Genomic DNA, 14865 nt, shown 5'->3' on the forward strand with positions numbered 1-14865 from the left:
ATGTGTGGCACTGCTCCGTCTGTCAGAGCTAACCTAAAAGCAAAGCAACACTATGGGTGACGGCATGATGCTATAATTACAACTGGCTCAAGGTCACAGCAGTCACTACAGGGTCACAGTCCTGAGCACAGCCGACGTTGTGTTAAATTAATGAAATGCTATTAATGAAACATCTGCCCCTTCCCCAGAAACATGAGCTGATGACAAAGCTACAGAAAAATGGATGAATCCATTACTTTGTTTACGTGGGAGGTCAGGAAAGGTCTTGTTTTGACAGCAGATGCATGACATTTCTTGGCAAGGTTGAGTCACTTTGTAGTTGCATCAGACGGACATCTTTTGCCGTTGCATCACGTATCGTGTTTGCAGCATCTTGCACCATAATCATTGCGTTGCTTTATCGAAGCAACTTTATAAGTGGATTATATTGACAAACAACCGGGAATAATTAGCTATTTTTTTAAAATTCTTCACTCGAAGATCTGGCCCAATTTAAACCCTGATTTCAATAATTTTATACTTTTTGTAATGTCTATTTGATACTTTTCACATTTAACACAATAACTACAATAATGAAATGACCCCTTTTGCCATTTATTAATCACCACATTGTGTAATTAATCTTTTTTTTTTTTTTATAGCTTGACAGCCCTAATAGTATTATATACACGCCCTGATAAATAGTTTATATTCATTGTGTACGATTTTACAGGCACTCAAAAAGTGTCTTTGTTTACTCACCGGTCAATCTCCAGTTCCCTCTGCCTCAGGAGTCCCTCCTTAATCTTTACCAAGGTATTGACAGGGAGAGAAGTTCCACTCAGCATCTGCACAAAACAATAATTATAGCATTAGAACTCCTCATTTGGTAAACACCCAGGGTCAGGCTAGCGTGTACTTATGGTAAGCACACAGTAATTAGCATACTCTGTCATCATAATCACATCGGCAACAAACTGCCACCGAAGCCATGCAGCATTACAGTGAAGAACTCCAGGGGGTTTGTAAAGGTCTCTTCTCGCCTGGAGGATGACAGCGAGTCTTTGCACTACTGAATCTAATTATGAATTTGGTTTTAACTTTACCTGGTTTTTCCAAGGAGGCGCATGACTCAATGGAAGTATGTGATTTGAATGGCAAATAAATGTAATAAAATATATCTATTTATTTAGAATTTATATTAGCTAGTGGAATACCCGTGCAAAATCTGTTTTTAGTAATTGTTGGTTTGGTATGTTGAGTTGGTGAGTTGCTGAATAGCCTATGCTACTATTACACCCAGGAGCATAAACTCTGAGAAAACGATAACGTTAAACGCACCAGAATAAAATATAATATTCCCAATTAAACAGTGTAGCTGACTTACAGATTCAGTTAACATCCACAAATGAATAAGCATGACGATTCAGGGGAGGTTCAGACCTTGGCTGGAGCGGCTACACAGTAAACTCAGAGAAAACGGTACACTTGAGCAAACAGTTGGTGAATAGGCTACTACAAATGATGGTAGTGAATAAAATATAATATTCAGATATTTTTAAACCACAACCCTCTAATGTCAGAATGTTTATTTTGGGGAGTGGCCACTCAGTGTGCAGTGTAGAGGGGGAGTGGCCACTCAGTGTGCAGTGTGAGAGGGGGAGTGGCCACTCAGTGTGCAGTGTGAGAGGGGGAGTGGCCACTCAGTGTGCAGTGTGAGAGGGGGAGTGGCCACTCAGTGTGCAGTGTGAGAGGGGGAGTGGCCACTCAGTGTGCAGTGTGAGAGGGGGAGTGGCCACTCAGTGTGCAGTGTGAGAGGGGGAGTGGCCACTCAGTGTGCAGTGTGAGAGGGGGAGTGGCCACTCAGTGTGCAGTGTGAGAGGGGAAGTGGCCACTCAGTGTGCAGTGTGGAGGGGGAGTGGCCACTCAGTGTGCAGTGTGAGAGGGGTAGTGGCCACTCAGTGTGCAGTGTGAGAGGGGTAGTGGCCACTCAGTGTGCAGTGTGAGAGGGGGAGTGGCCACTCAGTGTGCAGTGTGAGAGGGGGAGTGGCCACTCAGTGTGCAGTGTGAGAGGGGGAGTGGCCACTCAGTGTGCAGTGTGAGAGGGGGAGTGGCCACTCAGTGTGCAGTGTGAGAGGGGGAGTGGCCACACGGGATGAGAGGGGGAGTGGCCACTCAGTGTGCAGTATGAGAGGGGGAGTGGCCACACGGTATGAGAGGGGGAGTGGCCACTCAGTGTGCAGTGTGAGCTAGAGTGGCCAGCGGCTAGAGCGGCAAAAGTCAATGTGTGCTTCTTTTACAGATATATTTAACGATATCTTTTGCATTTCTAATCCAAACAATGTTTGGATTAGACAACTTACTCGTGTAAGTGCAGTGCATCTAGTGTACTCCCTATCTAGTGTACTCCCTATCTAGTGTACTTATTATCTAGTGCACTTTCTAGTGTACAGTGTATCTTTCTAGTGTATGTTTGAGTTGCTTAATAGCCTAGGCTACTATTACACAGGAGCCTAAACGATAACGTTAAGCGCACAAGAATAAAATATAGTATTCAGAATTAAACAGTGTAGCTGACTTACAGATTCAGTTAAATCGCTACTTTTTCAAAAGTAGTGAATCGCTACTTTTTCAAAAATGAATCGCTACTTTTTCGAAAAGAAAAACTACTTTTTAAAAAAGAATCGCTACTTTTTAAAAAAGAATAATGTAACAAAAGAATGTAACAAATGTATAATAATGTAACAAATGTATAATAACACTGTAATAAATTTATAATTACTTTGTAATAAACATATAATAACACAGTAATGTATAATTACATTGTAATAAATGTATAATTACAATGTAATAAATGTATAATAACGCTGTAATAAATGTCGTTACATTGTATTAAACGTATAATTATATTGTAAGAAATGTATAATAAGACTGTAACAAATGTATAATTCCATTTTTTCAAAATGAATCGCTACTTTTTAAAAAAGAATCGCTATTTTTTCAGAAAGAATCGCTACTTTTTAAAAAAGAATTGCTACTTTCTCAAAAAGAATCGCTACTTTAAAAAAAAGAATCGCTACTTTAAAAAAAAGAATCGCTACTTTTTCAACAAGAATAATGTAAAAGAATAATGTAACAAATGTATAATAACACTAAATGTATAATTACATTGTAATAAACTTATAATTACATTGTAATAAATGTATAACACTCTAATAAATATATAGTTACATTGTTTTAAACATATAATTATATTGTAATAAATGTATAATCAGACTAACAGATGTATAATAATAATAATAATAATAATAATGTAACAAATGTATAATAACACTAATAAACGTATAATTACTTTGTAATAAACGTATAATACCACTGTAATGTATAATTACATTGTAAAAACCGTATAATTACATTGTAATAATGTATAATAACACTGTCATAAGTGTATAATTACATTGCAAAAAACAGATAATAACATTGTAATGTATAATTACATTGCAATAAACAGATAATAACACTGTAATCTGTAATGTAATGTGTTAATAAATGTATAATTACATTGTAATTAATGTATAATAACACTGTAATGTATAATTACATTGTAATAAACGTATAATTATATTGTAATAAATGTAAAAGACTGTAACAAATGTATAATTACATTTTTTACAATACTTTTTCAAAAATACCTACTTTTTTCAAAAAGAATAGCTACCTATTCCAAAAAGAATCGCTACTTTTTTCAAAAGGAATCGCTACTTTTCCAAAAAGAATAGCAACTTTTTCAAAAAGAATCGCTACTTTTTCAAAAAGAATCGCTACTTTTTTCAACAAGAATAATGTGACAAAAGAATAATGAAACAAATGTATAATAATAATAATGTAACCAATGTATAATAACACTAATAAATGTATAATTACATTGTAATAAACGTATAATAACACTGTAATGTATAATTACATTGTAATAAACGTATAATTACATTGCAATAAATGTATAATTACACTTATGTACAATTATATTGTAATAAATGTATAAGACTGTAACATGTATAATTAAATTTTTTACACTACTTTTTTAAAAAATCGCTACTTTTTCCAAAAAGAATAGCTACTTTTTTCAAAAAGAATAATGTAACATATGTATAATAATAATGTAACAAATGTATAATGACACTGTAATAAATGTATAATTACTAGTGCTGGGCAAGTTAACGCGTTATTATCGCGTTAACGCATTTATTAATTAATGCCGACAATTTTTTTATCGCGCGTTAACGCAGTTTTTTTTATTATTATTATTTTCAAAGTCCGTTGCTCACTGGCTCTGAATACACATAGGCCTACAGTCAAACCATGATCACAGGAGGGGTGGGATGTTGGTCAGCCAGCAAATAACCCACCCAAACAAGCAGTGGAGAGGCTTTGGCAGGTTCTCTCAGGTGAACAGAAAGGGAGACAGAGCTCCGCGAGTGAATGACAGGCGCTCCATGGATAGTAACCATGCAACGGCTTCTGTGCGCTACGCAGCTGTAGCCTTTTTAACTTAAATTAAAATTATACATAACTTTACCTGATAGGCCTGCGTTTAGTTTAGCGGGGATGCTCTGCCATGTGAATAACTATTTAGATTCTGGAAACTCACAAACAGCGAGCCAAGGATCAGTCTCTCTTCCAATGATTTGTGCTGCGCGTCGTGTACAAAAAGTTAGACAATTCAACTTCGGCAACGCGCGGGCGCGTGCGTGAGGCGAGCATGACCGCAACAGTTTCACAGAAACGCACCCACTTGTCGCTGCACCTGTGCTCGACCACTTCACCTCACTCTAGGCTGATTTATAATTCTGCGTCGGACCTAAGCCGGAGCCTCTACGCTATAGACTACGCGTTGGTTTTCATTTATATATCTGCGTCGTTGTCCGCGTTGACGCGCAATTACACATGCAGAGGGAGAGTGTGAAACCCGGGGAGCGGTTCTAGCAATCACAGCGCTTGCAGTACGCGTAGAATTGACGTTACATTTCTGGAGAGATGCACGTCAGGGTACGCGCGCTACACAGCTGCGGCGTGAGTTCGACGCAGAAGTATAAATTGGGCTTTACCTCTGTTTAATGTAATCTTACGTGGGAAACCATGGCATGCCATGACCAAACCTAAGCTGCTATCAGAGAAGTAACGTTGGTCGACTTATATCTGTAGTAGTGATCATGACCCTTTGACTAGACTGTTTCTGCTGCTCCCTGATACAAGATACCTGTTCAGAAAAAAAAAAAGAAAAGAAAACTGGACTCTTTTTAACAAGCTAGATAAAAGGTAATGCGCTGGCAGTGGCAAATAGCTTTGTTTAAATATTTGATTTGATTACGTTAATGTTTAAGTTGAGATTTACAAGAAATATTGTATTGATACTGTGTATCAAGGGAATACTGCTGGTATAAAAGCACCTTATTTGTTTAAAGTTTTTGCAAACCACATGTTATTGCACTTTTGTAGCAGTACATTTAAATCAAAAGTGCGCAATACACTACTTTAGAATTCATTATTCAATATTGCGCGTAACAATGCGATTAATCGCAAGAAAATCATGCGATTAATCGCGATTCAATTTTTTAATCGTTGCCCAGCACTAATAATTACATTGTAATAAACGTATAATAACACTGTAGTGTATAATTACATTGTAATAAATGTATATTTACATTGTAATAAATGTATAATAACACTGTAATAAGTGTATAATTACATTGCAATAAACATAACACTGTAATGTATAATTACATCGTATTAAACGTATAATTACATTGTAATAAACGTATAATTACATTGTAATAAACGTATAATTACATTGTAATAAACGTATAATTACATTGTAATAAACGTATAATTACATTGTAATAAACGTATAACACTGTAATGTATAATTACATTGTAATAAACGTATAATTATATTGTAATAAATGTATGACTAACAAATGTATAATTCCATTTTTTTACACTACTTTTTCAAAAAGACTCGCTACTTTTTCAAAATTGATCGCTATTTTTTTTCAAAAAGAATAATGTAACAAAAAATAATGCAACAGGCATTGGGCCCCAGGCTCCGGTGCACATCGTCTTATCGCCTAGTGGCCCATTGTAGTGTGTCTTGGCCAAGGGGAGATCAGAGACAGTTAAATTAAATTAACAAATGTTTACAATTTTAGAAATATTTTCAAATGAATTAAATCATTTACAATGAATATTTTAAATTAAATGCATGGGTTTCGACATGCAATATAGGTAAATTGGACAAAGTAAATTGGCCGTAGTGAGTGCGTTTGTGTGTGTGTGTGTGTGTCCTAGCACTGGGATTGCAGAGTTAGTACACTCTCAGTGCTGGGAAAGGCATCCAGCGTAAAACGTGCCAAATCATCTGTGCGGATTATTCTGCTGTGACGACCCCTGACAAAAAGGGAGCAAGCCGAAAGAAAGAGAGAGAGAGAGAGAGATTTGTTTTCATTTATTAAATACAAAAATTATTTGAAAAAATATTTAGTTATTTACTTCATTACATTACATCATTTCATACTGTACACCTTTACTGAATCTTTGTAATCGGAACAGCTGTTAAGAATCAAAATAACTGTTAGGTGTCCTGCACTTGTGCACTGGATACTGGATGGGATATGGTACATTTTATCCATCAGACCAATGACCACCATCCACTGGACTCCTATTCAACTGACGTGGTTGCGCAGGAGCAACCGCAGACAACCAGCTATCAGATGTATTAACCTCATTTACATCAACTGTTTAAAATAGTCCATGTTGTTTCCCTGACCAAACTCTGCAGACTTGACCAGCTGCCAGGCTCACAAATGCCAACCCTATAAATGCGGCACATATCAGTGGCGCACTCGAGCCTGCAAACATGCCTTTATTTGCCTCTGGAGAGATTTTAGTCCCCGCAGCAAACCGAGTGGTGATAAGAAGCAGGTGCCACTTTCATTGCCAGGCCTCCCTCACCACTTCACATAGCTGGGGATATTTTTAACAGTCAGCGTGTGGTAAACAAAACAAACTGGCTCAAATCTCCACAGTATGTGAGCTCAGAGCACCAACCACTCGTAAATGGCGAACTGCGCAGTAGGAGTCCATAACCAGTCGGGTGGTTGGCAGCAGCAACAACAAACAGCCTGGGAAGCAGATGACAGGGAAGGGATAAGGGGAAGTTGAGTAGGCAGTTCCTTCTATTCGCTCTTAAAAGATTAGTTCACACAAAAATGTAAACAAGAACGACTTTTTGTCTCTTTCTACATGAAAAGGCTGCAAAAGCACCATAAAAAGTATAGTAAAAGAGTTTATACGACTTCTGCACTATGTTTATGTGAAAAACAAACAGAAATTTAAGTTGTTATTGACTGAAAATCCTTCGTTCCTTCGTGAATGAATCATTTAGAGTAGTAGTTCTCAACCAGGGGGCCTCAGTAAGTCTTAAAATAATTTAAATTTGGTTATATTGACAATCTTAATAAAAAAAAAAAAAACTTTTAATAAAAGACATTAAACACTAAAAATAAAGATTAAACTGATGTCATATTTTTTTATTTATTCACTTTTATGACACATGAAGTACCAGAGATACATAATAGTCTACATATGACGGCCCTTGAGTATTGTCTTAAGGGGGCCTTGGAGTCCAAAAGGTTGAGAACGTCTGATTTAGTGGTTTTGTGAATCCAATCAACAGATTCATTAAAAATATTAATCTAAAAAGAATGATTCTTTCAAAAATGCGAAAGTTACTTGCAATGTTCTTGAAAGGAGATCTAGGGCGAATTACATGATTTTCAGTCACTAAAGACTTTGATTTCAATATGTTTTTCATACATAATGACCATATAGTGCACAAGTTGTATAGACTGTTTTTATGATGCTTCAGCATACTTTATTTAAGCTTGAAAAATATAAGTCCAGCACACTACTCAAGTTTGCATCACAAAAATATTTTAATGGTAAACCAGGTCATTCGACCTTCCACAGGCTTTTTTTTCTAGTTTATATTAATTTCATCCAACAAACTTGATCGATTATGAAAACGAATATGAAAGCAATCTGACCAGTCTAACAGGGCAATATCTGATGGTTATAAAAACTCCTTAGACATTAATGATCTCATTATGTTTAATAGTATTAATTGGCTTCCTGTGACAGGTGGAAGTAGCTCAACTATTGAACCAAAGGAAAGCCAGCAGTCCTGTGCCGTCTCCAATCTCCATGCATCTGGCCACCCGGCTTTATGTTGAAGAGTGGAGAGCATGTAGGCCAGGCATAGCTGTCATTCCCCACCAGCTTGTCTCCTCGGGAGGTGTTGTTACCACATGCCAAAAGTACCATGCCATTCCTATCAAGACCAGGACTTTAGATACTATATTGACCCTAGGCCTGTAAATCTGTCATAAATGCAGACTGTTATAGGTCTGCTGCACTGATTTATGGCATCAAATCTGTCTCTGTTTTTATGGTAAATGTTCCTTAAAAAACATGCATCAGCCCAAAGAACGCCTGTCCTCTTGGCAAGTGGGCATCTAATGGGAACAAACGTCTGTGTTTACCCTAATTTTATGCCATTACATAAACTAAAAGCTTTATGAGTCAGGAGTTTGTTTAAACTTGTTCCTCCACCTGCTCCTCAAAGTTCCTGACAGCAGTGTTGTGTTTGTCTCTTTCCAGGACACGGCCGTTTAAACCGTCTGAGACAGGAACAGCTGCTTGAGGAAGGAACCTCATTCATTAAAGTAGATGGAGGCATGAAAACGCTAAATGCTGTATCTTTAATTAAACTCCCTTAGGCTCTTGTTCCCCTCGAGTCAGCAACTTTGAATAGGTCTTCATTTGACAATGGAGAAACGTCCGCTGCATATTCTATTATTAACTACTAAACATTAACTCTATGAAAAAGATCCATATTAAAATCACTTGACCAGTGCAGATGAATTCTAATAGTATAGAATTCTAAATACAATTGTATACTATTTTGTGTAAAAAACATATCAAATTATATTATTTATAATGAAAAATATTATATTATAAAAATAATATCAATCAAGCCATATGAAACATTATAAATGATGACTCAAGTAAGCACTAGATGGTAGCAAAGATAATCTGAATGTAAAACCAAGCAGAAATGAGCAATCAAATATCTAATATTGGCTGATAACCAATACCAATATATTGTGTATCCATAAATATAATCTTAAAATAAAATAAAAATAAATACATTTAAATGTTTTTAAGTTAATTGTCAATGTTTAGGAGTAGCATAGAGATGAACTCAAAGCAAACAGACATGGACAAAAAGCTAGAAAAAAGATTTAATAAGGCCTTTAAAATTGAAATATTTAAAGCACTCTTTAAAAATGAAGCATAGCCTGGTAGCCATTAGAAAGAGCGATTCTTTCGCAGAGGACTTATCCTCTTGGTGAACAGAATAAAAGTCAAATCCACTCTCTCAAACATACTAAAGGGCACAGGAAAGGTCTGATGGCTTTCGGCAACAGCACTTGAACAGTTTCACTCTGCCACATTGCACAGCTAATCTGGTGCCGATTCCCTGAACTCTATCACACCCTGCCACTGCGCTCTCTCGAAGGCCCTCCAGACAGCCGTCCATCAACCTCTTGGCATGCTGGGGCAACACAGGGGAGACACGCTGGCTCCTTTCTAGGTGACTGTACTCAGAATTGGCAATAAAGGCAGTGCTGTGGGCCATTTGCGATGCAGTGGAGAGTTTAGTAGTGTGTTATATGAGAATCACCTATCGGAGTTAAGCACATGTAGGTGATCTCTTAAATTGTTTGCTTTAAGCTATTCTAGATTCAAAATACTGCACAAAAACAAAGCAAAAAGATAAAACTGAATATACTGTGTCCCCAAAAAAAAAAAATGTGGACACTTAAGCGACATTTAAAAATGCCATTGCATTAGATTTGGCAACAAAATATCAAACCAAGTGATATTTTTTTCAAACAAGATTTTTCTTTAGGCGTTCAAAATTAAGACTAGAAAAGTATTTGGACACTTAGGCAAATCATTTTTTATATTTTATTAGTTTTATTGGTCCCATTGAGATATAATATCTCTTCTACCATGGAGTCCTGTTAAAATATTGTTCAAAATGAAAAAAACAAAAACAACTTTTGGACACTTTAACATCTGTGTGTGAACTTGAGGAGAAATGACTTCAAATCGCTGTTGCACCAGTTCATTAAAAGTATGTATAAAAGAAAGCTCTTGTTTACAGATGCCACTGGTTGCAATTGCAATGACATTCAGACATTTTAAGTGTCACTTGAGAGTCCAAATACCTTTTTGGGATCACTGTATACACACACACATTGTCATAGCCCAAAGGCACCTCTGTGTTGTGTGGCCTGGTGACAGCTGTTGGATCCAGGGAGCGGGTGTGCTAAGCTGAACAATGAGTTGAGACATGGATGTATTGCACCTAACAAGCTAACTTTCCAGCACTGGCCAGAGGGCATGGCACAGGCGAATGGACAATGTGTATGCATGCGCATGGCAACCAGGCATTAACACGCCATAAACACTCTGTAAACGAGGTACGGAGAGCAAGGTCAACACAGAGGACTGACCTCCGCATTTTAATGAGCTTGTCCATAAAGAACAGCATGTATACCGAACCAAGCAGCACACTCGATGTCCTATTGCATTGGGATTATGGTAGTGAGAACAACTAGTATGCTAACTAATGCACATTCAAAAAGAACTGAGATGCTTTAAACGGAGTTGTTGAGAAAAAAAAAAATCTGTGAAAAAGACTAGTACACGATAAAGCTTTAAATATAGATCATTAGAGTATGTTTTACAAGAAAATACTTTAAATGTAGGCTATAACTTGCCTATAACTGTGAAATTCACAAGCAATTTCTAAAAGAAAATGTTTCTATACCAATTTTTGTAGTGTATGAATTTACAAATGTATTGGTTTATGCTTGTTTAGTCCTGGTTTACAAGCATAGCCATGGTGTTCACCAGAATTTTTTTTTCAAAAAGTCTTTTTGATGAAGCTAGTTGTCCATGGGAGATTAAAGCCTGGTGGAAACACTTATCATTTTTAAACAACAAGACCTTCAAACTAGTGCACCTAGTGTGCATTTGTGCTTTTTAGACATTTTATGGTTTTGGTCAAGTGGTGTTCACCCAGACCTCGTTTTGCATTGGCCGGAGACTACACTGAAATTGGATGCCATCGTAATTACTTTTCCATTCCTCATGTCCTCTTCAATCTCCAAAAGCTTCTCTGTCTATAGCAAACAGAGCTCCTTATAAGGAAGAGAACTTTGGGATGTTTTTTATCTCAAAATAGAACTCAAACAATAATAAAAAAAAGCAAAAATATGCAAGAAAGTTCCCAGAGCCCCCTGAGGATGCTCTTAAACCATAGGTTGAAGATGTTTATAGTCTATTATGATCTCGCAGACAATCTTCTCAATAAAACCGGTCATTTAGAGCACATGCTGTTCTGGCAGCAACATCAAGAGAATATCTGTATTAATCCACCAACTGGAATCTCCGGTGAGACTGAGAGCTGCTGGATACGGTTACAGAGTAAATTCCACGAGGGCTGAACAGTTCAGAGAAGAGAACACATGCAAATGCAAAAAAAACGATATATTAGGCACAATTATGTGCAATTAAATGGCAGTTTATTTGCACACATGCTGTGAACCTAATATGCACATGCAGTAAGAGTAAGATATGTCGACACCTTAATCGAAGTGCACAATTTTTGTCATTTGATGATAAATTTAGGCACTGCCCATTATACACAGCTACCTGTGTTTGAGAGATGCGCATGAGAAAAGCAATAATAATTTTTAATACTAAAAACATATTTGCAGGTCAAAGTTAAAGGGCTAGTTCACCCAAAAATGAAAGAAAAATTCATTAATTACTCACCCTCATGTCATTCCATACCCATAGCCTTTTATTCTTCTTCAAAACTCAAATGAAGATATCTGAAATTAAATCTGAGATTTCTGTTCCTCCACTGACAGTCCACGCAACTATTGACAGCTCCGCAACTACCTCTTTGACGCTTCAAAAAGTTCATAAAGAGATTGTAAAATTAATCCATATGAATCGAGCGGTTTAGTCCAAATTTTCGGAGAAACTCAATCGCTTATGATGAACAGAACAGCAACGGAACATATGGAAGCAAACATGATTGAGCTTCCGTTTACCACAACTGATGTGTGGGTTGATGAATATCAATATATGTAATAATATATGTAATAATTCTTAGAATTCTATATGTAAATAAAAGCCTAAATTCAATCTGTTCATCATATAAAGCGATCGAGTTTCTGTTTCTTCAGAAAATTTGGACTAAACCGCTCGATTCATATGGATTAGTTTTACGATCTCTTTATGAACTTTTTGAAGAGTCAAAGTGATAGTTGCGTAGCTGTCTATGGAGGGACAGAAATCTCTCAGACTTCATTAAAATATCTTCATTTGTGTTTCAAAGATGAACAAAAGTCTTCGGGTTTGGAACAACATGAGGGTGAGTAAATGATGATCATTTTTGGGTGAACTAACCCTTCAACATTCTACATTATTTTGTCCATTCAAAGTTATCCAAGTATAATTAATTAAATAAAATATATCTCATTTATTTTAGACCTGAATGAATTTGCTTTACTTTAATTTTACCTGCAATGTAAAATTTCACCAGCAAAAAATAAGATAATACTCTAGTCTACTCTATCAACTAGTAAACACATACATTTTCTTTAAATAATATTGGCTGCAATGCAAAATCTGATCTGAAAAACAAAACAAAAAATACACCAGTAATAAAACAAATAATAAAATTGAATAAAAAATAAAGACAATAATACGAATACTCTTTCTTTCATCTAATAGTGACAGTGACTCTGCATCCAAATGCAGGACATATAAATACTATCCATTACAACCTAATTTTGGTACGCTGTTTTTATGTGAGGGTAAAAGCTTGTAAAAAGCTTCCCCCCAAAAAAATTGTGAGAAAGAATGAGATAGCTCAGACCCCTCCTACGCATCTCTTTACTTTCCTCTCTCCTCCTATACTCCACCCCTTCACTTTTTCTGCCATAAACTTTCGAACTCCACATTGCTGCCACAGACCCTCCTTTCCTCTAAAAGAAAACCAGAGCAACGGGATTGAACCCCAATACTGTTCATCTACAGATTTAGGTAGGTAACCTTTTCTTGTATACCTTGCATATCAGTTTAAGGATGGACCAGTCATCTAACAGTCCACGATCAGTTTATCTAGATTTTGTCTTTGACTATGATCACATTTGGCTATTGTGTCTATCACTGTTTCACCAAATGCATCCGAGTTCTTTTACATTGCAGAGAAAAATAGAAACACATCTGATTTGGGTCAAGCGAATCCAAAACCAGCCTAAATTCACAGTGCTTTCTTAAGATTGATTTGTTGACAAGGTTATCTTAAAAATTGAATTTTTCAAATCCCCATAGATAGGTCTTTTTCGAGATTGAACGGCGACATGCATAAGTAAGAATGTTATGATAAATAATCGGAGGGTTATTCATCAGTTTTATATTCTTACACAGCAGTGGCTGATGTTTCAGAGATTAATCAGAGTTGTGATGTTTGGGTCTGTCTGCTGGTCTTTGTAAGTACTGCTCTGTGCGCTCACGATAAACAGCGAGCCAGACACATCCTTCTCCGAACACAAATCGGGGAGACGTGACCTAGACTGACTCTGACCTACACACAACACCCCAGATCTGCACTCCACAGGGAGATCTGACAACCCTTCATTTCAGCACAAATGAGCTCGCTGCATTCACTGCGGCCCTGCAGAGTAGGAAAGGTTAACTGCATACAGAAGCCTGTTAAAGCAGGAATCACACCACAGGTTGCACACACACATTTGTGGTTTCTGCAAAGGCCTGAGACAAATATTGAAGCGATAAAGATATTTGTAGCATCTGGTTTATTACACCACAAACACCTTGATGATTATATATGATTACATTTTTTAAAAACATTTATTCTATAATTTCATTTAAATTAGATGAAATATAAAATACATTTTAATATATCTATATATAATTTTTTTTGGTAACACTTCACAATAAGGTTCGATTTAATGCAAGTCAATGTATTAACTAATAATAACTAACAATGAACAGTACATTTTCTACAGTATTTATTAATAAATTAATTAGTAAATGTTGAAATTAACATTAAATAATATTATTAAATGCTTTAGAAGTATTTTTCATCGTTAGTTCACGTTAACTAATGTAAACAAATGGAACCTTATTGACAAGTGTTACATATTTTTTATATAATTTATTTTATAACTGTATAAAATGTGTGTATATATATATATATATATATATATATATATATGCCACAACAGATTCTTAGTTATATATAATTTATATTATATATAAAACTGCTATCTTTTATAAATATATATATATATATATATATATATATATATATATATATATATATATATATATATATATATATATATATATGTTTTTGTGATTAGCAATTTCTGGAAAGATGTTGTGACTTAAACATTTGTGCATTGAACGCTATATATAATATAGTGCAGTACATACATGATAATTCAAACAAGTCGTCACATTTGTTGCATCACAATATCATAACTGTATTGCGATAAGTGAAAGAATCGGTGAGAGAATGAATCTGTGGTATCATTTGCTTTACTTTTGTCCTGTACTGCATTTATAAAAACACTAGTTTCAGATTTTTCATTTTTTTAAATACATTTTTTTTAATTAAACTGTATAAAATTATATCAATACTGTATCAGAAAGATC

General features: G+C 35.7%; 1 protein-coding gene across 3 annotated transcripts in view; it reads right to left on the bottom strand.

Annotated features, from left to right (window-relative positions):
• The window catches only part of cep85l (centrosomal protein 85, like), a 76117-nt gene that overhangs the window by 11505 nt on the left and 49747 nt on the right, over nt 1-14865 (bottom strand). For 2 of the 3 annotated variants that reach the window (XM_056269128.1, XM_056269126.1), the window contains exon 4: nt 742-827. In XM_056269128.1, the coding sequence (XP_056125103.1) occupies nt 742-827 (86 nt within the window). Of the gene's footprint in view, nt 1-741; nt 830-14865 lie in introns of all 3 variants that reach the window. The other variant, XM_056269127.1, reaches the window with a different exon arrangement.

Source organism: Rhinichthys klamathensis, unplaced genomic scaffold (assembly GCF_029890125.1).
Source record: "Rhinichthys klamathensis goyatoka isolate OS25496 unplaced genomic scaffold, OSU_Roscu_1.1 h1tg000281l_1, whole genome shotgun sequence".
Classification (NCBI taxonomy): Eukaryota; Metazoa; Chordata; class Actinopteri; order Cypriniformes; family Leuciscidae; genus Rhinichthys; species Rhinichthys klamathensis.